This window comes from Telopea speciosissima, chromosome 6, assembly GCF_018873765.1.
Source record: "Telopea speciosissima isolate NSW1024214 ecotype Mountain lineage chromosome 6, Tspe_v1, whole genome shotgun sequence".
Taxonomy (NCBI): Eukaryota; Viridiplantae; Streptophyta; class Magnoliopsida; order Proteales; family Proteaceae; genus Telopea; species Telopea speciosissima.
The window spans coordinates 56,309,594-56,334,762 of NC_057921.1; the positions used below are offsets into that span (position 1 = coordinate 56,309,594).

The following is a 25,169-nucleotide window of genomic DNA, read 5'->3' on the forward strand; positions in this document are numbered from 1 at the left end:
CAGCTATTGAAGGAATTGAAACAGTGAATAGTTTTGGGTAATGTGATGTACTACTCCATCATCCGCTTCAATCTCAATGCTTTTGGTTACCAACGAAGAAACTAATCAAATTCTTGCTAAGTAGACCAATTTATTCTTGGAAAATTAGTTGATGCGCCAAAATGTTGTATCAGAAATGAGTTGGATGCTCTCAAAAGCAAAAATCGGTGAAGAGCGTCGGCATATAATTCAACAAAATTTTCATGTTTTTTGAAGTCAAAGCAGAATAATTTTTTATTTATTATTTTTTTTAATTTTTAAAATCCAAAGTATAGAAATAGAAAATAAAATATGTCTCTTTTAAGTCGTAAATCGGCCAACAATGTTAAACATATAAACAATTGAAGGCTAACCAATATATATTGATTTTATTAAAAAACAAAATTTCAAATATTACTAAGCCACATCACGATTTAACAGATGGATGGTAATGGCATGGGTGTAATGGTAATTTATTGTAAACTGTAGCCTGTAGGAGGTAGCAGATACGGGTGTAATTGAGGAAAGTTGAGGGGAGGGATGTAATTTACACTAATCAGAAAAATGAAACTCCAGTCCAGTTAGGGATGAGGGGACCGGTCCGGATCGGTATAGTCCGGGCCATTGCTAGCCCGCCCTTCTGGTTACCGCCTCACCGGCAATGGAGAGAAAGGGATATGCTCGCTCTTCCACAGCATTTCTCCAGCCCACGGCTTTTGGCGGTTGCCTTTTTCTTTTCCACTTCGCGTCATTTTCACTGCTGGAACTTCCCGCTTCGTGTTCTCTTCCTTCTTAGAAGAGAATCATGGCTGCTCCAAACGAAATTCCTTCCACTAAGAAATGGCTGCCTCTCGAAGCTAACCCTGATATCATGAACCAGGTCTCTCTCTCTCTCTCTCTCTGTGTTGTGTGTGTGCGCGTTCTGAAACTGTTGGGATACATTGAGGTTCCCTACTTTATTCCCAGTGCATTTCAACTTCTCATATTAGACTTCGAAGTTTCTTTGATTTCTTTACATGATCGAAATTTGTGAGTCTGTCCTGAGAATCATGACATATTTGTCGAAATGTATAGGTTTGTTAACAACGTTGCCATCGAGGTAAAAATGAAACTATAATCGAAATTCAGGAATTTAATTAAATATTTTTTATGCTATGCAGTTTCTAAGGGGCCTAGGTCTGCCAGTGGATGAAGCAGAGTTCTATGACGTGTATGGTTTGGATGATGAACTCTTGGAAATGGTTCCCAAGCCTGTGCTTGCTGTGCTTTTTCTTTATCCCCTTACTGCTGAGGTACGAGAATCTGATCTTCTCAGTCAAATTTGTACCCCGGGGGGTTGGGGTGGAGTGTTCGGTTGTAGTCAGTTTTCAGTTCTTTTGGAATAAAAAATCTTGATTGGCTATTCCTTTCACTAAGCGTCACCAAATTAATCTCACTAAAAAAATCTAGATTGATGAACTGAATGAGATGCCATTTGTTTCAGACTGAAGCAGAGAGATTGTCAGAGAAAGAGAGTTTGAAGAAGGTACATACAGAATTATGTTTCTTCATTTCAAATGTAGTTTGTAGAAGTTGTTCCCAATCCCCACCCCTTTCCCTGAATACACTTTTCATTATTGTTCTGTTTTCTGTTTAAATATTTCATAAGTATTACATAATTGGTAAGTTTCACCCTTTGCTTTGTTGTTATTTCTATTTCATAGCGTTCGTCTTCACTCATTTGTTGTTTTTTGGGAGATTAATTTTAATATGTTAATTTTGTCATAATGGGAGATAAATGAAAATGTTTTTCAAAGGAATGCATAAAGAAGGGGTGGGGAGTGAGGCAAAGAAAGAGGTTTTTTTGAAGGTAAACAAAAAAGATGCACTATGGGAGCTATTAATAATTCTACCTATTCACAGATCAGCAAAATGTAGAAATTTGACGTATGCTCCATTTATCTTTTTCAAAGCATTGTTTCCATTTTGAGAAATAAAAAGAGCTACCTAATTTATATTGACTTTTTTGGAGGGGCACTTTTGCAGATGAGCAAAGTTATTCTCCTTAAAATAAAATCCTAAAGAGTGAGTTTTGCTACTTTGCAACACTTCTTTAGGCTTAAAATTAGATTTGTGAATATATGCTGTTATTGAGTGCTTATTCTCACATCATGTCCTTTAGGTGTGAAAATTTTAATGTACACTTCTCATATTTGTATCCTTACTCCTTAGGCTTCATGCTGGACAGCAAGTTAATGTTCATACTTCTTTTGTTCATTGAGCATTTTTATTTTCTCATTATTGGCATTTATATAAAAAAAAATTGTGTTATATGGTCCTTTGGGTGTAGGAACCAAGTGAAAAAGTTTATTACATGAAACAAACCGTGGGTAATGCTTGTGGAACTATTGGACTTCTTCATGCAATAGGAAATGTCTCTTCAGAGATTAGGCCTTGTAAGTTTTCTTTTGATTTTCTTTTTACAGATGAGTAGGACCATGCATATACTGTTCTTTTATATATTTAATTTTTTTTGGCTCTGTAACCATACATATACTTACATTTAAGCTGGTAGTGCTGTTTATTTGTGTCTAGTGTGAGGCACTAAATGTAGGTGGTCTTGGCAAAAGCTATGGTACAATCTCCTGCACTTTAGAGTACTGATTGTGATATTTTCCCAATTAATGGTTACATGGTTGTCAAAATGACAAAGTGACCAAGGCGTTGGGGGGCCTTCCTAAGCGCTTAGGCAATGAGGCGGCGCCTAAGCAACCAAGGCATTCTATTTTTCTATTTTTTATGTATCCGTCACAGTATACCATAAAGTAGATGATGGACTTTCTTGTAGGCCCAGTTCAACCATCACACAGGATAGTCACCCCATAGCTCTCCCACATTTCCCTCATTTCAGTAATATACTCCTCAAGCTAAGGTTGCTTGTTGCCTTTCTTCCTGTAGACACCAGGATACTGGTGTAGTGTGGGGTCAACTCGTGGTGATGCTACTAGAGGTGGTGGAAGCAGAGCTGCCCTCGTACTACATGATATCCTGAAAGGATTACGCAACCCAGGCTGCCTACCACCTGCTCTAGAGGTACTAGCTCCTCAACTACCACTACCACATGCTCTAGACAGACCAGCTCCTCTACTGCCACCTGCTCTCTTGTGCCTGCCGAAATCCCTAGCCTCTTCCTCAGGGATACATCATCAGGCACATAGGTATGGTCATCACTGTTATAACTATCATCATATCCTCCCATTGTACTCCAATTTCATCCTTGCCTTCTCCTTCTGAGCCTTCCTCTTCGTCCCTCCCCTCATGTGATCACTTATGGTCCTAGGTACCTCAACAGGGATCATATGGCATGAGACCATATCAAGAGAATTCCTAGCCAGAAGTTCTTCGAGTCTAGTGGCCCGCCATCCCAAAAACTTTTTGTAACAGTAATTACACTGTTTTTCTTTTATCTCCATCATTTGCCACTCCGTGCAACCATGCAATGTCACCCCTGGGGCTCCTGGCTGGCCTTTGCTCCCCTGCCTCTGACGTCTATCATGGTCTGCCATAATCTGACTTGTTTATTATTGCATGAATAAAACAAATTATTAATAACTGAAGACATCAATTAAGAGTTTGAGACCATTAAAACAAGTATATAGCTATTTAGTATTTTTTTCCTTAACCCTTATGTTTTTCTCATATTTAAAAACTTTTAAATAATGCACTTCAAACATGTAGAAATTACTTTCATATTTTTTCATTAATTTTCAAACCAACACCTATTTTTCCCTTTTTTTGAATTTTTAAATATTTTTCTTAATTTCAGAAGTTATTAATGTTTGGCAGAAATTATTTCCCACACCGTAAGGCCGTAGATCAACCAATGATGTCTAACATATATTTAATTGATCCTCATCCAGTTTACATAACCCCTAATTTTTACATTTTTGTTGTAGGAAAATCAAAATTTTGAAGCAAAAAAATAAAAAAATAATATATATACAGAAAAAAAAAATTCGACACCATGAGGTTGTAGACCAGCTGCCGGTTTCTGACATGTAATAAATTCATCGCTAACCAACATGTATTGATCATATGTTTTGCAAAAAAACATTTTTGGAGAAATGGGTTTTACCTGAAACAGTGGAGCAAGCTTCAATGATGTTTTGCCAAGTCATTCCGGCATTGATGCGGCAAAAAATCGAAAAAGAAAGGTTAGAAAGCACAAAACGGCACAAACAGTTGAAATGGGAGTCAACAGAGAACTCTTGGTCGAAATTTCGACCGAGACTCACGAGTTTTTGCCTTTTTATACCCATGGTTTGTAACATCTGACCAAAATTTTGGCGAGATGCTACAATCATTCAAAATTTTGGCATCTCGCCGAAATTTTGACCAAGATGTTGCACTTTTTCATTTCGACTTACCAAGTGGTTACGGGTTCAAGTCTGGAAACAGCCTCTTTGCAAAAAAACAAGGGTAAGGCTGCGTACATTGTGACCCTCCCCAGACCCCGCAATAGCGGGAGCCTTGTGCACTGGGTATGACCTTTTTTTTAAAATCTCGTCTAGTCCTGACCGATTTTTGAAATCTCGCCTAGACTTCGGTGAAATTTAGTACTATGGTTCCCTTTCTATATGTTGGCCTACGTAGTAGATAAGGATCTATCGACTTACCAAGAGGCTGTAACCAGGGTTTAAAGTATTAGAATCGAGAATCATATCGGGTGGGCAATTTTAAGAGACACATCGTATCGGATCGGATCAGAGATACTAATGCGGTACAGAATAGGAGAGGGGAAATCTGAGAAGAAATCAGAGGGGGGGGGAGAAGAAGAAGGGGGGAGGGAGGTGTGCACACGCACAAACTCACGTTTCTTTTAATTCATTGTTGCAATCATTAATTCCAAATCTCTCCTGTATTACATGCTTATAAAGAAGAAAACTTCCTTACATGAAAATAGAAACCCAACAAAAAATGAAAAACTAAATATCCTAGGAAATATATCAAATCTAAATTACCCAAAAGAGATAATACGTGATCCACCCAATCTCCTAAAATAAGATAAAATAAAATAAAAGATATTGTCTTGCTAAATAAAATAAAATCCTAAAATACTACTAAATCTAAAAGACCCAAATCTGGTCCGGTTCATCTTGGTCTGGGTTCACAAACAGGTTCAGGTCAATCCATCGAAATTGTCTTGCATCAATTTTAGATAGCTGATCCCTCTCAATTGACATTACTTTTTCTTGTTTTTTCATTAAGATTACACCTTAAAAAAGGAAAATTGTAACCTTGATTTTTTGTACAAAACTGACTCTAAGTTGCTCATTTTTCTTTTAGGAGAGTTTTCCTCCACCCATAGAGGACTGTTCACCCACCATCCTAGGGTTTTAGTATCTTCCCAAAACACCCTCCTGATTCCCCCCCCCCCTCCCGGGCCTTCTCCCGTCCCGTGGTGACTGGTGAATGGTCCCATTCACTGTGGATGGAGGAAAACTCGGTCCTTTCTTTTATGTTTAGAGGAGCTTCAAAACTTAACTCAATCACTGAGCCCTACCCTAATTACTTGGGTTCAGCTACATAAATTGTTGTACTTTGTTGGACTCCATTCAAGGTTTCAATGTGAGGTGATTTCAGCCTCTCCATTGTCCGAACATTTCCTATTTGCATTTTATCATCCCTTCCTACAACAACACCCACCCAGCTTTATCCCAATTAAATGGGGTCGGCTACATGGATCCTTGCGTAGACAAAATATTAATAATAAAAGTAAAGAAAATGAACACAATCATCCCTTCCTAGTGCATTCATTTATTTGTTGCACATCCATCTCAATGGACATTCCATCATCTTATTTCAGATTGGGACACTATTTTTTTTAAGCCTCAATTTTTTTCAATAATTAGGATTATTTTTTTGTAATAGTGCTCTGCTGTTTGTTATCCATGCTTCAGTTCCTATAGGTTCTTTATCCTATTTTTTGGGTTTGCTATGAAATCTTGCTCTTTGGTATGCCATGCCATAGTTGAAGTATAGAAAGGTCAATATCTGTGTGTTGCATGATATTGTAGTTGAGATTTATGAAAAAGATTGCAATCTTTTAGAAATATATAGGAGGGAAGGTTTAAAATTCAAGGTCTAGCTGTATATTTCACTATACTATCAAGAACATTCAAACATTGATTCTCAGAACACCTGTGGCGTTCTGTTTTCTCATACAAGTTATTCCCAGGCGAGGATTCGTACCTTGATAGATTCTTTAAATCAACTGCTCACATGGATCCAATGGAGGTACAGTTCTGATTGAAAATGTTTTCAATTTCCTCATCTGGTGGTTGATAGATTCTTTAAAGAATATTCTTCGTTTTCTTTCCTTCTAATACCTGTATATATTTCATGTATTCTTGTGGCTTGCAGCGTGCTTTATTTCTTGAGAAAGACACGGAAATGGAGGATGCACATTTAGTAGCAGCTAGTGCTGGTGATACTGAGGCAAGTATTGTTCCAAGGGATAAGTAGATACATCCTAAAGTAATCTCATCTATTCACGAGGATGTTGTTGGGAGATTATAAGCAAACTATTGGATGTTTGCATGTCAATATGTTGGCTAACAACCACATGTTTGCATGTAGATGGACCTAAACAAAGTCCTAAACTGAATACTAGCAGAAGGCATCTTTTGCAGCTTTTGCTGTAAATTTGACCCATCCTGAAGAAATGGAAACCACTGTTTTGGAAGCCCTAACAAGCTGACTATGGCCAGATATTTATATGGCTTGACCATTCTCGTCTTTTGACGTAATTGCTGTTTGGATAATGGAGATGTAATATTTAGATGTAAAACTAGGTTGTCCTTTTTCTCCTTAAACAACTAGGTGTTAGTAATGGGCATTAAACCGCTGCTATTTGGAGAATTAGGAAATCAATTCTTGCCACTCTTCCTTCAATAGACATTAATCTCAAAGGTGTATGGAATAACACCAGCATTTTGCCAGAGATGGAGAGGAGTTGATGGTCCTTTTTTTAATATATATATATATATATACAATCATTGGATCAATGGCATTTATGGTTTATTCCCTTCTTTGTAATGCCTGTGTTTTTACTAATTTTTTTGTTGTTTCCTCTTTAGGCTCCTTATAAATCTGAATAGCCTAGGCTTGTGTGCAGCCAGCCAACCCTAATTGTAGATTAGAAATCAACTGATTGATTGGCTGAAACACAAGCCCAGGATTACACTATTTTCATGAGAAACCAGAGGTTGGGAAGCTTGCTTGTTTGTATGTTCCAGCAGCCTGTGATGGAAAAAGAAGGGGAATATTAACTTACAAGGGAGAAAAAGGATACAAAGAAAGGAAGATAAAACTAGATTGATAGGGAGAGGTATAGGGCTCGATCTATCTAAAGAGGGGTTGTGAACGGTAACCTGAAGGAAGGGAAGAGAGAGAAGAGGGGATACCAGAGTACTCAAAATTGGGTTTCACCTAACCAAAAATACCCACCAAGAAGTTTGGATTACTGATAGCCAAACGAAAGATGTGTATTGCACAAATGCCCAAAACAGTGGTCAGGGTATGTATAAGGTTCATGGGCCTAACTTTTTATATGGGAAGTCATTGCTCTAAGGGATTTTCTTTTTTATACCCTCCCTCAACAAAGTTCCGTGGTGTATGCTCTTTGCTGATGATATCATTTTGGTGGATGAGACAAAAGAAGGGATTAACTCTAAGTTAGAGCTTTGGAGGTCAACCTTGGAAACAAGAGGATTTAAGATTAGTAGAACGAAGACAGAGTATATGCTGTGTAATTTTAGTCACACCTTGATGGATTCTGATATGGTGCGAATTGAGGAAAGAGAGATAGCGTAAAGTGATTATTTTAGATATCTGGGATTAATCATAAATAAAGAAGGTGACATAGAGGATCATGTTTCACAGAGAATTAAAGTGGGTTGGATGAAGTGGAGAGGTGTGTCTAGATTGTTGGGTAGTTAAGAAGTGTCATATTGATAAGCTTCGTGTAGCAGAGATGAGGATGTTACGTTGGATGTATGGAAAAACAAGGAAGGATAAAGTACGGAATGAACAAATAAGAGCGGACTTGGGAGTTGGCCCGATCAATGACAAGCTCCGAGAGAATCGTTTAAGGTGGTATGGTCATATTCAACGGAGACCTAGGGACACCTCAGTAAGGAGTGATATGATTCCGATTGAAAGAGATAAAACAGCTAGGGGCAGACCTAAAATGACCATAGGAGAAGTGGTACGGAAGGACATGCATAGTCTAGGTCTGGTTCCAAGTATGACCTCGGACAGAGCCTATTGGAGGGCAAGGATCCATGTTGCGTACCCCATTTAGCTGAGATTATCCTGACGTGTTGGGTTGTGCCTTTTTCCTCTTACTATCTTTCATCTTTCTATTTTTTTTCTCCATCTTCCATTTGTCTTTTCTCATCTCTTTCCCCATCTTTCTTCTCCCATCTTTTCTTCACCCCCTTTTTTTTTTTTTTTTTTTTTTCAGTATATATCTGTTTTCTCTATTTTGTTTTGTTTGGATCCATGTAGCCGACCCCATTAGGTTGGGATAAGGCTGAGTTTGTTGTTGTTGAAGGAAGCAGCCATCATTTCAACGAGAGCAAAGCTGAGTGATCACGAGTGTCCCATACTTCAATCTACTAACTTCTTACCCCCACCGTTTGGTCTGGTCCAGTTTCTAGTAGAAAGAGGTCGAAGAAACCCTGCTGTTTGGTCTAGTTCAGTTTCTAGTCCAAACCTGATCTGCAGTCAAGAGTTAGCTCCTCTAGAAACCAGAAATCGTGGGTCAGTTTGGGAATCTTATTTCCTTTATTTTATTAATGTCAAGTTTTTTAGACAGACTGATACATCCTTTAAATTCCAGATCTGTTTTGGAGTCAGTTTTTTTGTAGGCCAAATGTTCTCTGTGCTGGGGGCACAGGCTGCTCCCAGACACATGGGGGTGGGCGAAATGACCCCCCCCCGCTGAATGGTACAAATAGTCAGCCCATGTGTCTGGGCGCAGCCTGTGCTTCTGCACACAGAATATCAACCCTTTTTTGTATTATATTTCAGTTTTCTGTTCAGTTTAGGAAACCTCCCATGCAGCCTGTGATTGGGAAGTTCCAGTCCGTGCAGCCTGTGATTGGTAAGTTCCAGTCCATCTTTGTTTCTATTTTTATTTCCTATTATGGATAGGATTTGCTTCAGCCTTCGGCCTTTCCTTTTTAGTGTCCGGTTTAGTTCAAACTCTCTTTATATAAGTTTGTAAGGGCTACAGCCCGGCACACGAACTTGATGAATAGAAATTGGCTTTTGCCTTTTGGTTCTGTGAGATTCAGAGCATATTCTGGCTCTACTGTGAAATACAATAAAAACCAGGTGAGATTCCAGGATTAGGATTTGGTAGGAGGATTCCAGCTCTGAGGATCAGGTGGGACACCTTTTCTGAAACTGATTGAATCTTCTGATTTCGAGTTCTGTTTTAGTTGCTTCAATGTCTATTTTCTGTTCTTCCACTTCTAGTTCATGTAGCAACCATACTTTCTATTTCTGGTAGTGTCTAAATCTGGCTACTATTTTGGTAGTTTCTAATTTAGTAGTTTGTATTTTGGTGATTATTACTCTTGAAAGTTACTAATTCTATTTTGGTTTCACTTTTCTAATTCAATAATTTTGAATCCGATTGTTGGATTTCGTTCAAACTTTACTGGGTTGTTCCCCCTATCCAATAGAGCAACAGGCCAGTCTAATCCCTATCTGAACTGTTCTTGCCAAGTTATTGATTTTCTTTGTTGGTTGATTCATGGTCCCTATTCCGGTGATTCTGGATTTACATGAGGTTTTTTTTTTTTCTGTTAAAAAACAAAAGGAAGAGGCCCTTGAACCCCATACATACCTTGGTCACTGTTTTGGGCATTTGCGCAATAGACATCTTTCTTTTGGCTATTTCAGTAATCCAAACTTCTTGGTGGATATTTTGGTTTGGCGAAACCCAATTTTGGGTAATCTGGCAGTTTCCCCCAGAAAAATAGGGGAAGCAGGAATCAATTCTTGCCATTCAACCTTTGTAAGAGTCAATTATTTTTGTCATTCAGCAAGAACATTTCCAAAGATTATAGAATATAACCAGCATTTTATTTAAAGATGGAGAGGAGTTGATAGTCTATTTCTTTTCCCCCTTTCAATCAGTAGCCCACTAGCATTTAATCTGTGGTTGATGGTGTATTTCTTCATTTAGCTTAGATATTTAAGGTCTTATTATACTATTTTGCTGTGCAGGCTCCTGATATCAATACAAGTGTGGACACTCATTTCATTTGCTTATCATGTGTGGATGGTATGTCATATCACTTGTCTTGTTATTTTTGTTGACGAGTTGTGAATTTTATGTGTTACAAAATATAAAGTCTATTTTGTAGCATGTGCATGCCTACTCCATTCTAAAAAAAAAAAAAAAAAAAGGAAAATGTTATAGCATGTCCCCAGTGTTTATCGAAATCCCTTACTTGTAGGAGAACTTTATGAGCTTGATGGAAGAAAGTCGCAACCAATATCACATGGTCCTTCTTCACCCAGCAGCTTGTTGCAGGTAATCCCTATCTTCGTACATATTTCTTACTGGTATCATCAGAATCTTATAAAGTTACTCAAACCATGCTACAATATTGTTGGCTAACAACCATATGTTTGCTTTTGCTTCAACTGCAACTTTACATGGCAGTTGGCTTAAAAATGAGAACCAAAATCATCAGAATGAAATTAATGTGAATACAGAGCCTTATTAATCCATCTAACTGGTCATCCCTCCCTCCCTCCCTCATTACTGTCAAATTGATCAGGTCTCAGCACTTAAGTTATAATATCATGGTTGCTTTCATGTAACTATTGACACTCTTTTCCAACCTTTTCAATCTCCTGGCATCTGAAATTTATGTCATCTAAATGATTCTATTTTATGGCAGGATGCGGCAAAAGTCATAAAAGGAATGATCCAAAAGAACCCCAATTCAATAAATTTCAATGTTATTGCACTCTCGAGGAAGAGTGCTGGAGCATTGTAAAGCTTTGTTTCCTTGCATCTACACCTCAATATGTTTCTTCTAGCCTTTTATTTTTTTACTGCCTAATTAGTCCGCTTCTAGACTCATAGGTAATGAGCGCTTTTCTCTTCCAATGAATTGTTGATGTGAAAAAGTTTGGGTATGCTTCCGCTGCCTTCACTGAATAAAAAATCACAAATATTTTACACTGCCATGTTTGCACTTCTTAGTGTGTAGACAAGGTTTTAAGAATCTTTGGAACTGGTATGATCGGGCGATCTAGTTTGGAATTGACCATCCCAATTCAGAATAAAGTGTAACTGGAATCACCTACAAAAGCGTATTGATCTCGGCTTTTGACATTTTCTTGTAATAACTTAAAAGTAACCCAAAAATATGTGAAATTTACCTTTTGGAACTAAACTTGAATAAAAAAACTCAAAAAATGAAAGATAAGAGGAAAACAACCTCTCTCCCTCCTGATTTCATTGTTTATGTTTCTAGATTATGCAGGATTCATAATTGGGTCAGAATTAACATAGGCTGATTCAATTGCTGATCGATGATTGATCTTCCAGGGGTATAGATTTTCGTCTTCGGGTTTTCTGTTTACTGCTATCGTTTAGTTTTAAGCCCAAAACAGAGTCTCGGGAATTCCACGTCGAATGGAGTTGGTTGTTTTGTTTGTTTTTTTTTTTTTTTGGGGGGGGGTTGTGGTGGTGGTGGTGGTGTTTTGTTTTGTTGTGTGATGTTTATTGGCGGAATGGGAAACCTGTCACTTTGTGTATAAATATATATATAGGGAAACAATTCTATCCGGGAGTGTGGTCTATGCCAGCACTCCCATGTGTTTATCGCTTTCCTCAAAATAAGATGACAGAGATGTCTTTTCATATAGTGAAGAGAGATATAGATTCATGTGAGTGTTGGTCACACTCCCGGAGAACTTTCTCCCATATATTTATGGGGGTGTTGTTCTTTGTGCCGTAACACAGGCTGCTCCTAGGCACATGGGGGTGGATATAATAACCACCTTGCCCCTTTACAGGTTGCCATGTGCTTGAACACAGGCTGCCCTGCAACATAGAAAACATTCTCCCTATATATATATATATTTGCAAATACACTGATTTTGGTTGATGCCGCATAAAAAAGGTTGGTTTTAAAATCTGACCCCCTTGCCAGAAGATAAAAACAAAAAAAGTCTTACTGAACATTGTAATCACTAATCAGGATTTCATGCCTAGCCAGACCAGATATGGTCCGTCTAAATGTTTTTCTATTGCTCTAATTTTTTTTCCCAAAATTCCACGTGCCCCACTGAGATCCTTGATAATACCCCGTGCGTTGTTAAGAACTTGGGTCTCATCCTTAAAAGCTAGCCGATAAAAAGATGGTCTCTAAATACCTATTAATCCACTCACATTCTCTTTCATATCTGATGTGAGACTACTCTTTTTGTCTTATACGTGAATATCCCAATAATCTCTCTCCATGCGGATGATAAACACGTAGAACCTAAGATCTCGATCTCTCCCTCAGGTGGGAGTTGACGTGGAGCCTGAGATCAAATTCTGAGAACTTTTGGCCAAATGAGAATTTTCACATCCCGGCTTTGATACTACTTGTTAGAAACTTGAATCTCATTCTCAAAAGTTAGCCGTTTAGGAAAGGATCCCCAAATACCTATTAACCCACTCACATCCTTTTTCATATTCGATATGTGATTATTTTTTTTGCCTTATGCGTGAATATGTCAACAATTGTGAAGAACGAACGACTGTAACCCTATTCCTCATTGATAGTGAAACAGATCATCCCATCGTGGACGTAGACAACCTTGTCGAACCACATAAATCTTTGTACGCATTGTAAATCTTTGTACGCATTGTATGATTGTATTTATGATTTTCATTCTTCTCTACTATCATGTAAAAAGTAGACCTCCGATTTATTTTACTGCCGTTAATATCGATCTTTGAAGATCATAATGTACAATTATACCATCGCTAGGCTAGGGCATAACTAGCACAATGTGCGCAGGAGAAGATCTCTGAATTCACATATCTTTAACCCACCCTTGGTCCTTTTTGAGCATCAATGTGGAAAATTGACAATTCTTCCCAAGCTAAATTTTTTTCGGTGGGTGTTATACGAGCTCACAATGCCATGAATCAATTCATGTTCATGGGGAAGTTGGGGCCAAGCCCTATTAGTTCCTCACTTAATTTTGATTCTGGTGTTGTGTTGCATGTTCTAGTGAGGCACACTTTCTAGAGACTTGGTACCCTCAAATTACTTTTGCCTCGGGTTTGATAGGTTCAAACCACCCGAGTTAAGATTTGACTTGAGATTGGAGGAAGAATAATGAAGAAGAAGAAGAACTGAACTGAAGGCCTCAACAACAAAAATAGAGAAATAAATAAAATAGAAGAAAATTCTACAAAGGGAATACCAAGAACATCCATAAAAGCAAAACAAACAGATTAAAAAGCTTAAGCAGCAAACACATTAGTTGCAGACCCCCCACTTGATCTCTCCCCATTTCTGTTCCCACCCAAAATAAAACCTACCTACACAACAAACAGTTCATCATCACCATCATGTGGAAGAGAGAGAGAGAGAGAGATGAATGAAGGGGTTTTGGGTTTTGGATGGCCATGGGCAGAGAGCTTAAGAAGCTTGAACACCACTCCTGAAGTGCTGCTGTTGCTGCCCGAACTGCTGCTCAGCCCGATCCCTCATGTCCCTAGCCTTGCCTGACAGCTTATAGCTTGCCTGGTCCAACTGTTCCGCACCAAGTGGATGCTTCCCTGTCACATACCTGTATATCCATGACAACACCGTCACCGCAGCCGCCCCTAACGCACCCGAAGTCAAGAACCCGGCCATCAGCAACCCCACCGTTATCACCGCCGGCACAAGTACTGGGCTGAATATCACCAGCACTGGCGTCGCCACCGTCAGTCCTATCACAGTTGCCGCCAGTGTTAGACCCGATAACACCAAAAATGATCCTCCCGCGGTGACAGCAGTCGCTGCCTTCACCACCTGACGACAACGCGGTTGCTCTTGCTGGCCGTACTGTGGGCCAAACTGTGCACGTAGGTCAGCCATCGGACCTTCTTGTTGCTGGCGTTGGTCGCGTTGCTCCGCCATCACAGTACTGAATCACGTACAAGCTGTGTTATGCAACACTACAAACTACAAAAGAGTGAAAGCCTTTGAAGAGATCTTCTGAGATGGTTCGTTCGGGCGTGGTTGAGGGGAAGTTGGTGTTGTTGTGTTATATAAAAAGAGGCAGAGGGTGACAGCGTTAACACGTTGAGTGGCACGTGTGGGGATTGGTGGTGAGGTGTTCAGGGGCTTTTCATGCAAAGTTGCATTTGCATGAAACCGAGTGTGTCACTTCTTTGACACGTGTGATGTGGAGGACAGAAGGTTGGGTTGTGGAGGAACTGAGGTCTGTATCAAACTAATCGGCGGCGACACTTGCCAGGAAAAAAAAAAAGAGCGACACGGTTACGTACTACTACTACTACTATCGCCACCAGTATTCTCTTGCTCCGTTGTCATCTAAAGTCTCTGAACCAACTCTGAGCTCGGAAGGGTTTGACTCGTCCCGAGTTAGCTCAACTAGTTTGTTATGCGTCAAAGGAAAAAGACTGGGCACGCCACCAGGTGCCCAACATATATCATTGTCTCATTCTTCTTCTTTTGCAAAAGACTCCCTTATCTTCTTATGTCTAGTCCTCTAATTGGTCTATGTTGTTAATTTATCAAAAGCTAGTAGTATATTCAATCATCCGTCCATGAGCATGGTCTCTTCACTGATGTCGGGGCCAATGGGAGTGTGAGCAGAAGCATCAATATGGGTGGAATTTATACTATTCATAGGGGCAGGATGATCATTTCGCTGATTATGTTGGGAGTAGATCCGGGCATGCTCCTTTAGCTTTTAGATTAGATATTTACATTATAGGAAAAGGTTGGGCACATCGTTGGTGTAACGGTGTCAATCTCTCTATTCTCATTTGAAATTACCCCCTTGCCCCTCCTATATATATAATATCCAATCCCACACCCCCAATGGTGTCGTCCACTAGTTGATCGTACATGAGCGGGGTGTGTATCCCTCTCCCTTAACGTAAAAACTAGATCTATTGGATTTGTTGGAAAGACTGGCAGCTATACGAGGCTATGGAAAACTTCAAGAATAATTGATGTGAGACTATTCTCCCAACATCTGATACATAGATCCCATATCACATCTCTTCGTCACCTTACCCAATTTAAAGGTTAGAACTAACTAGTCCGAACAAGACTATAAAGCTAGAGTGAAAACAAAACCCATGACCTTGTGGGAGCCTGCAGTGTACTAAAAGACATCAACCAACTAACCAATTAAGCAGTACGTTGTCTTCTATACGAAGTTTAGTTATACTAGATTTGTAACCAACCAATTAACTGGGCTGGGTCAGTCTCAGGCAACAATCAGGTACCCAAATTAATTCTTAGGAAGCAGTTTTCTGTCAAGGATTGTGGACTACGCCATCCAGTACTCCCATGTGTATCTCTCTCCTCCTCAAAATCAAAGGTGTCTTTTCATATGGGGAAAAGAGAGAAGAGAGACAGACTAATGGGAGTGTGGCCTACGCCACCACTCCCGGACAGAGTTCTTTTTTGCATAATTCTTTATTTTTTTATTTTTAAAATTATATACAAATTGTGATGCATGCTCTACAAGATTTGGATCCTCTGCAGCCGCCTACCCGTGCGGCCGGCGTGCATTTGTTTGAAAGTTCCTAATTGCAATCTCTTTTCAAGCAAGCAAGCTTGTATTCATGGATTTCAAGATATTAAGTGGTCTTACTACGATTCATGGAAATTTCATTTCCCCTTCCTCATAAGTACTTCTTGTTATTCTCATCCAGTATTGCTGACTATATGTAGCTATATTTAGTTCTATCTGTTTGGCTTCAAGCTTTCTTGTTTGTCTTGTTTACTATCACTGTTTGAAGCTTATACAAATTGAGAACCAATTCCAAAATTCCTTAGGCATCTGTTATAATAAATTTTTAGTTTGGTGGTCATGTACACTCTTCTTAATAATTCTTCCCCATAAGGTGCTAGTGGATTAGTTTCAGATTTCAAACTTGGGCTAGTGATTCCTCATCACAGTGCATGTCTTCCCCTTTCAGGTGAAATCCAAGCTCAAAGTATGAATAACTATTTTGAGTTATCCGATGGGAAGCTCTCTATTAAAGGAGTTTAATTCATTGCTCTCTGAAGTTGTTCGCATTTGATCAGACCGAGGAAGATATTTATGTGAATCCATAGATGACCTCTCAACTTGCAAGAGCAGGAACCCCATTAATTCCCTAAAAATAGATTTAAAGTTTCATAAATTACGAGACTGCCATTTCACTCTTATGGCACTTTTAACACATTTCCTGTTACTTTGGACAAGCTTTAGGCATTCTTTGTGGTGGACTGAAACTTGATGGATGAGATGGTTGTGGAGCCCTCTATCGCATCGACTCACCCATGCAAATATGGTAAGTTGTGATAGTTCACAAAGTGATCTTTACATTATTTAATTTTTCTATCCATTTAAGTAGGCTCAATCTGAAAGAATTATTTGTTTCTAAGAGTTCCTTGGGCTCCATTTGTTTCGGCGTAAGATTTTACCTGGCAAATTTACTTGAAAAATTCTACTTTGAAAAATAAATCAAAAAATTCGATCCACCTAACTTCAATGGATGGTTTCAGTGGTTTCAACAATAAGAGGGAAAATTTGCCTGAAGATCCAAAGTATTGGGGATTACTACAACGAATCTGCATCAACATTTTATTGGATTTGAGTAAAATTTGGACAAGATTCAAAATTGAGTGAAATAAACAACAATTCAAATTTAGAATTTAGCTCGTCTTCAGGGAGCCCAGCATGCCCAGGGTGCTGCCAGCCGTTGGACTGTGTCGCACACATCCCTAGGCGTGCGCTGAAATGTGTGCGGCACAGCTAAGCCGTTGGACACCCCCTAGCAGCACCCTGGGTGCTGGGATCCCTGGACATGATCCTGATCCTCAAATTTAAGGACTTGAGTGAATCAATGGTCAAGGTTTAGGCGTGTGGCAAACTGGCAATGGGGTCACTATGGAATGTGGAACCCCACCCAACCCCACCCCACCCCACCCCACCCCACCCCTTGATCATTGTTTGGATAAAATAACATCTTTAGTTGGGCTGGCCGATAATAAATGGGTTGGGCTCAGTCACCACTCTTTATCTTATCTTAACAAATCAGATGTGGGCTTGGGCTGGGCATATAGCGAACCTGCCACCCCTAGTTGGGGCCCAAATCCAATTTCTATTTCCAATTTGGCAATTTCCAGAAACCAGAGAGAAATAGAATGTTTCACAAGGATCCCTAGAAGCTAAATCCTTTTCTGAGTTATTATTTCCTTCTCATTATCTTTCTTCTTTTTGCCCAAGAAATGAGAATTTTTCATCTAATATCATAAACAAATCACTAAAAGTAAAGCATTTATGAGGGAATGATCTCCAACAGTCCAACCAAACAATATCTGTCTCTACATCTTTCATGATGAAGGAGAATCTTTCTCTCATAATGCCATTCCAAAATTTTCCTATATGGACTGATGGAGCCCTTGACTAGTGGACACATGCCCCCACCAAATTCCAAAGTGCCCCAACTTTCACTTTATGCCTTACTTTTAGGTTATGCAACAAACAATAAAGACTAAAGAGGTCACTACTGTTTCTGACTTTAGAACCTAAATTCTTCTTAGCTACATTCTTCATATATATATCATTGCAATTGGGAATAAGTTACCTTAATATAGCTACCCACCAATATTTCTAGAGTACATCTTACAAGTTAGACACTAGGAAAAAGAAACCAAATTACTTCTTGGAAAATTATTTGGTATTTGAGATTATTTTATATTGAGGAATTCTTACTAAAGCATCCAGTCTTCAACTTTTGCAACAAGAAGAAGAAAATGAGAGAAACATTTATGTTGTTAAAGGCAGCTGTTAGGTTTCCAAATGAAGGCTCTAAGGTATATCAAACTACTTCAATTACATTCAACTAGAAAATCTTTCATGATCTCTAATTAGGAGATATGGATTGGACTCCCCACCTTTACTATCCCTTAAGTCATTGCTTGGATATAAGACATAAGTTTCTATCCATTTCATTGAAATTGAGAATACTAGGGATGTGTTTGGTATGCATTCTAGGTCGATGAAACACAACCTTAATTTTAAAAAGTTCGATTATTCCAAACACTTTCAAAGTATAGTTGTATAGTTCATTCTCTTTAATCACAATTTAGAACGAGTTAAGATCTTAGGGGGTGGGGTGCCCGGTACCCACAAAATGTTGAGGTTGAGAAGATTGAGATTACAAATATACATTAATAAATAGTGGGTCTAGATGTTTAAGATCATGAATAGAAACTAAGGCTGTGTTTGGTATGATTTCTTAGAATACATTATCAACTAGAATGCATTCCCAAAAAGCATACCATACGCAGCCTAAAATGTTCATTGGATCCAGCAAAACTAATAGACAAAGAAAGCATTATCAGATTCTAGGAGAAATCAAGAAACCAAAATATATGTTTATCAAAAGGATTAAGAAAAAAGGTAATACCATAAGTTAATTAATTGTCCTCTGGACCATTTGAAAATATGTCATCTAGTTCCTTCTGGGTATGGACCACTACCTTAAGCAAGAATCATACCACACACACCATGCATGTAAATTGGTATCAACTTGCCACCAAGGCTGTTCAGCTCACATAATGAGTGACATAGAAACTGCTGTAAAACTCTCATATATTTAGTCAAGTGTCTGAGGGCATCAATATTCTAAACAACCCTATCACAGCAAATGGAAACTCCACCAAGCTACCAACTATGGGTGCAATGGGTAGGTTCAACAACTGTCTCGGGCCGGTTCTTAAGCATATCAGTTTGAATCTTAGTGACCAAATGAATCCTTCTGAAATCGGCTGTAATTGAGATTGGTCTCGACCAATTCGCATACCCATAGATACACTCTGGAGCCGCTCTTGACTTCAGAGTAGTTAAAATTTTGAGGCTCTCATGCTTCTGCTCACATCCACTCTCTCCATGTTTTGGGAACTTGTCTGAACCATTAGAACCCAGCTGCAATTTTGATTAACCGCCACCAGCAAGCTAGCAGCAAGGTCAATTGGGAACCCCAGCTTGACCAAGCTTTTTTCTACTGTTCTGTGTTTGGTTCAGATAAGTTTAGGTTAGGTCTAAAACAAATAATACCATGTAATTAAGGTCTAATACAAAATCTGTTTGAAGAAGGAAGGGGTGGAAGAAAGAAAACAAAGAAAAACAGGGGCAGCATTATATTTTTATTCAAGTGATAAAGAAGCCAATCTCTCTTACAACAATCTTGAACAATTCCCTGTACAGATACATCCCCTCCGACTTCCACAGAAGAAGCTAAAATGACAAAATTCCATATATCTACACAGAAAAAGGAGAAAAAGAAACACTGGTTCTTCCTATATTTTAGAAAAAAAATCCCAGCCTTGATGATCCTAATTTACTTCCTCAAAAAAAATCAATTTACTCATTTAATAGCATAGGAACGGGTGCATACCCCCTCAAGAGCCTCTGTGAACAAGGCCGAGAACCCAGTCATTGCCTGAAACACCCCAGGCAAACCTGTTTGTAAGTTATTCAGTGTCATTGCCCTTGTTACCTCAATTGCCTTGGCATACCTTGACATCTCATCCTCCACCTGCCTCTGGCTAACTGCAAGTTCAGACTTCTTCTCAGCAAGAGGGTCTCGTGCATCAAAAACCAGTCCACCACCATCAGGGCCACTATCAGGAGGGCCTATACCAACCATTGAATATGACTGGTAGTATTTCTTCTCAATGTTGCGGAGTGCCGAAGCCTTCTTCTCAAGCTCCTTGGAGGCAGTTTCCGTCCGCTTCTTGATCTTGAGCTCTTCAGACTGCTTCACAGAGATGACGTGGACAACATTAACAAAGCTCTTGATGGCCTCAGAAGCTACAGTGTCAGGAACTCGATCAATGGACAGCTTCCACTCGTCACAGAAGGCAAAGAGGTCAGAGGAGGTTTGGACAGAAAGGGCAGGTTCTTTGCTACCAGTGATTCTGTCATTGCCAATGTGGAGGAGAGTAAGCTTGAGCCAACCATGGAGGGACCTGATAAAGTCCCTCTGGTATTTTATTAAGCGGCAGAAGCTGGAGTGCCAATCAGAAACAGCAGCCTCAAGGAAGCGGGTTGCCTGCCGGTGCAGTTCAGATGTTGACTCCCCCCTGGCAGATCGATTCACAAGGCCCTGTACTTGTTGCACAATGTGATTCTGAACCTCATGGAACTGATTCATTGATCTCCACATGATCATGAACCTGTATTAAACATATTTAAACATAAATAACTCAGATGCAAAGTAGAACTTGGTAAGAGTTACTTGAATTACCATGACTAAGAAGTATTTTATGTTCAAAAAGCATGGCCAATATTTCAAATGTTTAAACAACAAAAACATGAAGGCCAATTGCCAACCCAGTGAACTGGAAAGATGATCAACCCTCCAGCCCATGCCCAAAACCTAGGGGCAAGGATATGCATCCCTGGCATTGGGGAGTTGCCCCAGAAAAAAATAAATCTTTGGCAACAGTAGCCCTGATTAAACTGCCAGATCCATAGTAGTGGTGATATTACCAAGAACCGGCACCAGTTGCACCCATACAATGCTTCCTCTAGTGTGTCCTCACTGGAAAGGTGGCAATGTGGGTCTCACCATTCAAGGTTTCCAAGTGGAGAAGCTGGTTCCAGTCAGGAATTGCCGACAAGACCTAGTCAACAGCCACGTGCATAAGGAGGTTTCTCTACCATGGACCCCTGCCTAACGTCCCAATGTTTTGTCCTACTTAATTCATTTTTTAGACCCTGAATACAGATCACTCGGTAAAATTGGTCATACCGATGAAGCACATTCCAGTTATATGGCAGATTTAATAAATGTCATGGACCACATCCTTTGAAGGGTGGTCAACTCAGCATCCTCAATGGGGCAACCCACTCCTCTTCTCAGCTATAGCCTTCATTGCCTCTCAGCAACTTTGGCACTGCTTACTAACAAGCCCAGTTCTCTGGGATTCATTTTTCTAATCAGATAAGGATAAGATTTAACTTTCTAATAAGATAAGAATAAGATTTACTTAAATTCAGACAGATCAGGTCCATCATCCTTTAGATTTGAGAATCTACCAATATATAAACCCATAAACTTTCCAAGCACGACACTCCGATCAGATCATGTGTATGGAGAAAATATATGAACATGGTTTCATCCACTGCAAACGCACTCCATTCTTAAACATGGCCTACCAACTCACAGAATGTATGTCTGCAATCATGGTCATTGATGAAGCAGGGCACAAAAATAGACCAAAACTAGACTGATTATTTACCCTGCATAGAAACAATATTCATGAGCATCAATTCAACTCCCCCCCCCCCCCTCTCCCCTCTCAAATTCACAAAGTTGAGATCCTCCAAATATGTTTTGTTCTTCTTGCGTGCTCCACCAAAGATTGGTCACCAATATCACAGTATGGGCTGATGATTTGGTTAGGTCAATCAACATGTTTGAAGGCATAGGCTTTAGTACATTATGCATGCTCACTAATCAAAGTAGGCTAGTTAAATCAGCCAGCTGTGTCTGCACCCTAATGACCTAAGATGTTTGCTAACACGTAAGTTGAGTTAAATAATTCCACAGGTGTCGAAACAATTGAATCCCAGGGCCTCTTCAATGGGGTAGTTTGTTAGTTACCTTTGTAAGTTGAAGAGTACTGGAGTTCACTATGATTAATTTAATAGAAAAATATATTGTTCACCCTAAAATACCATATCCAATGTACCCTCTGTCCAACTGTCAATTTTTGTACAAATTACAGAAGTTTCAAAAAGTCAATGATGAAATGGTTATTAGTTATTCTAATTTATTAGTGTAGTTCAGTCCTATCTCCTGCTTTCCAAGAAGTGGTGCTGGAGTTCGCTATGATTAATTTAATAGAAAAATGTATTGTTCACCCTAAAATACCATATCCAATGTACCCTCTGTCCAACTGTCAATTTTTTTACAAATTACAGAAGTTTCAAAAGTCAATGATGAAATGGTTATTAGTTATTCTAATCTATTAGTGTAGTTCAGTCCTATCTCCTGCTTTCCAAGAAGTGGTCAATCAATGAGACACTACAAAAAAATGTCTCTTTTGCACCACAAGGAATCAAACAATTGGTACAGTGCTACCATTACCACCATAATCACTTATCACTGGCAAAAGCTGCAGAAGCACTAAACCTGGTTTAGTGCTGGAACTTTCAACAATCTAACCACCTGATTTATCGTTAATATTGACACTTGCAACCGACCCAAAGCAGGTCATTAGTCAGTGAAGATCAGCAAATCAATGCAATGTCACATTAAGTCCTTCCGAATTGAGGGTCCGGATTGATAAGTATATGCTTAATTGTGACAAACTGCGGGATGCCAGAAGGGCCAGAACCATTTGCCACAATAATATGAACTTCATAGTTTTTCTCAGATAAGAACATAAGCAAAGTGAATTGAATCATACCCACGACAAAGCTCAACCAGCTGCGGGGAAAGTTCACTGTCTCTGAGCTGAATGATGGCAGAGGAGGTGGTAGAGACTGCTTCTGAAGTGACCATAATTAGGTTCTGAAGCCTCCTTATCGATGCTTTGGTCTTGTCTAACTTCACTTCCTCCTCCCCTCTGTACTCCTGACTCTGTAGTGATGCCAACTTCTTTTCATGCTCGATCTTCACTCCCTCTCTAGCCTACAAACACACTCCCAAGACACCACATCAGCATAATTATTCAAACTTTCCTAGAAAGCCTCAAAAAAACTTCTCTTCAACAAATGATAGATCTTTAAAAAATCTACAGCTTTTACTTAAAAGCAAGTTTTCAATGATACTTCAAAATCAGTTAAAATTCAGTATAAATCCTATTTCAAGCAAAGACCAATGACCCATTACAGCAATTCCATTTTTAACTGTCAACCAAGAGCTTTTCCTGTCATTTTGGCTAAGAAGAAATTGAGAAGTTTAACAGATACAGAACCAAACTTTTAAATTACAGCTACATATCACAAGAAATTAACATTCTTTTATCACACGAGATGTAAGCGAATACACAGACGCTCAAGCTGGCTAAAAGGTTGACAGCTTATGAGAGCTGGACGCATCAAATGACCAAGTTACCCCCAACAATTATTATGAGTTGCAAAGCAATCAAAGGGTATTTCCGTCATTTGACAAACATTGCTGTAGACTTGCGCGAATATTAAAAAAACCACTAAAGAATGAGAAAAATAAAGCACCTTCACTTCCTCGTAGAGCTTCTTCTCCCAGGCGAGAAGGCGTTCCAAGGTCGAGCAAAGACTCTTCAGACCGCCCGGTTCATTGAGCGAACCAGCGTCAAGCCGGTACTTAACCGCTAACGGCGGCTTCGAAGTCCAAGTCGAACTCAGGTTACTCAAAACGCTATTCGAATGATAAACAGTCTCTGCAAAAATTTCCCAAAAAAGTGATGGGAAAGAGCACAAAAGAACAAATTTTTCAAAGAAATATTCTGAAATTGAACCCTAAAAGCTACGTAAAATTCAAATTTCAGGTCACTAGTTCATTTGCTTTGCTTGATGCACTCTAAATTTAACTTACTCTTCAACTGTTTGAAACTTCGATCGAGCTGAGCTCGCCCGGTCTCGAGTAGTTCAGACACTGAATCACCAGCAGCAGCAGCTTTATCGAAGTAGTCTTTGATGGCCGCCACGATCTCTGCCAGATCTCGATGTCTAACAACCATTTTCATGTCTGAGATCTCTCCACCGCCACCAGCATTCCAACCAACCGAGGATCCAGCGTCATCAGATATCTCTGATTTCCCCATTGGTGTATAATTCGGCTTCGCCGTGGTCTTAGTGTGAACTGAAGATCCAAAATTCGATCTAGAACCAATCTCTGATCTCTCGTCTCGGTCTAACTCGTCCTCTTCGTTGTCCGATTTGGAATCGGAGCTCGTGGTACTGTAATGGTCGCCCCATTCGCTACAATGAACTTCTTCTCTCTCGGTTCCTTCATCCTTTTCCTCTTCGTCGACGAGGTTGTGGTGATGGTCTTCTTCGTCTTTTGGTCGGCGGTAGAAATCAGAACCGAGAGGTGAGGGGTGGTGGTGATGGACTTCTTCGTCTTTTGGTCGGCGGTAGAAGTCAGAACCGAGAGGTGAAGGGGGGTGGTGATCGTCTTCTTCGTCCTTTGGGCGGCGGTAGAAGTCAGAACCGGGAGGTGAGGGAGGGTAGAAGTTCTCCCAGTTCCAAACGGATGAAGTCTGAGAAGGAGTGCTAGAGTATGTGGATTGGGTCGGGAAATTGAAGGGGTAACCATATTTCGCGGCAGATTGTTGGCGGGGAGTGGATGAGGGGCTTGATTCAGAGAGGATATGTGGAAGCTTTGAGCTAGCGATAGTGGGAGATGGAGAGAAGGCAGGAGGAGGCGGAGGACGTGGCGGAGATGGGGTCAGTGGTCGTCGTGGTGGTGGTGGTTGTGGTTGTGTTGAACGGAAAGAGACTGAGGAAGGATTTCGGAGGAAAACAGCTGGGGTTTGGCCGGAAACAGCGAGGCGTTCCCCGGCGGCAAAGTCGGAAAGAGCGGAGCCAGTGAGACGTAGGGAGCGGAGGTAGTCGGAATGAGCTGCGGCAAGGTGGTGGCGAGCGTAAACCGCTTCCTTCATTAGACGACGCCGCTCCTTGCAACGTCTCACTGTGTCTTCATTATCGAGCTTGGAGGCCGTGCAGCCCATGGAGGTGGCCCGTAGCACTTTCGGTGGCGCGTTTTTTGCTCCACTCGCGCGCCCGATGGTCAGTGCGGTTCTGTTTCTTTAAAGAGAGAGAGCCAAACTGTCAAAGCGAGACCAAAAATAGCTTATACACACTCTCTCTCTCTCTCTCAAACATGTCCCATCCAGTAT

The 25,169-nt window shown here is 39.9% G+C and overlaps 3 protein-coding genes across 3 annotated transcripts; 1 reads left to right on the forward strand and 2 right to left on the reverse strand.

Annotated features, from left to right (window-relative positions):
- Positions 1-733: 733 nt before the first annotated feature.
- Positions 734-11,140, forward strand: LOC122663797 (ubiquitin carboxyl-terminal hydrolase 3-like). The gene is made up of 9 exons (XM_043859441.1): positions 734-898; positions 1,179-1,310; positions 1,502-1,543; positions 2,348-2,453; positions 6,236-6,294; positions 6,421-6,495; positions 10,300-10,357; positions 10,533-10,609; positions 10,983-11,140. The coding sequence occupies exons 1-9, from the start codon at positions 824-826 to the stop codon at positions 11,079-11,081; spliced, it is 723 nt and encodes a 240-aa protein (XP_043715376.1). The 5' UTR covers positions 734-823; the 3' UTR covers positions 11,082-11,140.
- Positions 11,141-13,725: 2,585 nt separating this feature from the next.
- Positions 13,726-14,235, reverse strand: LOC122665213 (oleosin 1-like). The gene has a single exon (XM_043861303.1). It carries the CDS (start codon positions 14,217-14,219, stop codon positions 13,734-13,736), a length of 486 nt encoding a protein of 161 aa, XP_043717238.1. The 5' UTR covers positions 14,220-14,235; the 3' UTR covers positions 13,726-13,733.
- Positions 14,236-19,453: 5,218 nt separating this feature from the next.
- On the reverse strand, positions 19,454-25,169 carry LOC122664667 (nitrate regulatory gene2 protein-like). The gene is made up of 4 exons (XM_043860598.1): positions 23,864-25,169; positions 23,524-23,708; positions 22,755-22,978; positions 19,454-20,513 (listed from the first exon to the last, which is right to left on the reverse strand). Exons 1-4 carry the CDS (start codon positions 24,999-25,001, stop codon positions 19,703-19,705), a joined length of 2,358 nt encoding a protein of 785 aa, XP_043716533.1. The 5' UTR covers positions 25,002-25,169; the 3' UTR covers positions 19,454-19,702.

What these genes read in the sequence shown, in the direction of transcription:
- LOC122665213 (XM_043861303.1), bottom strand. Translation starts at nt 14,219, where the DNA reads ATGGCGGAGCAACGCGACCAACGCCAGCAACAAGAAGGTCCGATGGCT.
- LOC122664667 (XM_043860598.1), bottom strand. Translation starts at nt 25,001, where the DNA reads ATGGGCTGCACGGCCTCCAAGCTCGATAATGAAGACACAGTGAGACGT. An exon ending in AAGTTTCAAACAGTTGAAGA is followed by an intron (nt 23,709 to 23,863) that starts GTAAGTTAAATT and finishes AAATTTTTGCAG; the next exon opens with AGACTGTTTATCATTCGAAT. An exon ending in CTGGTTGAGCTTTGTCGTGG is followed by an intron (nt 20,514 to 22,754) that starts GTATGATTCAAT and finishes TGTTTAATACAG; the next exon opens with GTTCATGATCATGTGGAGAT.
- LOC122663797 (XM_043859441.1), top strand. Translation starts at nt 824, where the DNA reads ATGGCTGCTCCAAACGAAATTCCTTCCACTAAGAAATGGCTGCCTCTC. An exon ending in TTTATCCCCTTACTGCTGAG is followed by an intron (nt 1,311 to 1,501) that starts GTACGAGAATCT and finishes CATTTGTTTCAG; the next exon opens with ACTGAAGCAGAGAGATTGTC. An exon ending in TTGCTTATCATGTGTGGATG is followed by an intron (nt 10,358 to 10,532) that starts GTATGTCATATC and finishes CCTTACTTGTAG; the next exon opens with GAGAACTTTATGAGCTTGAT.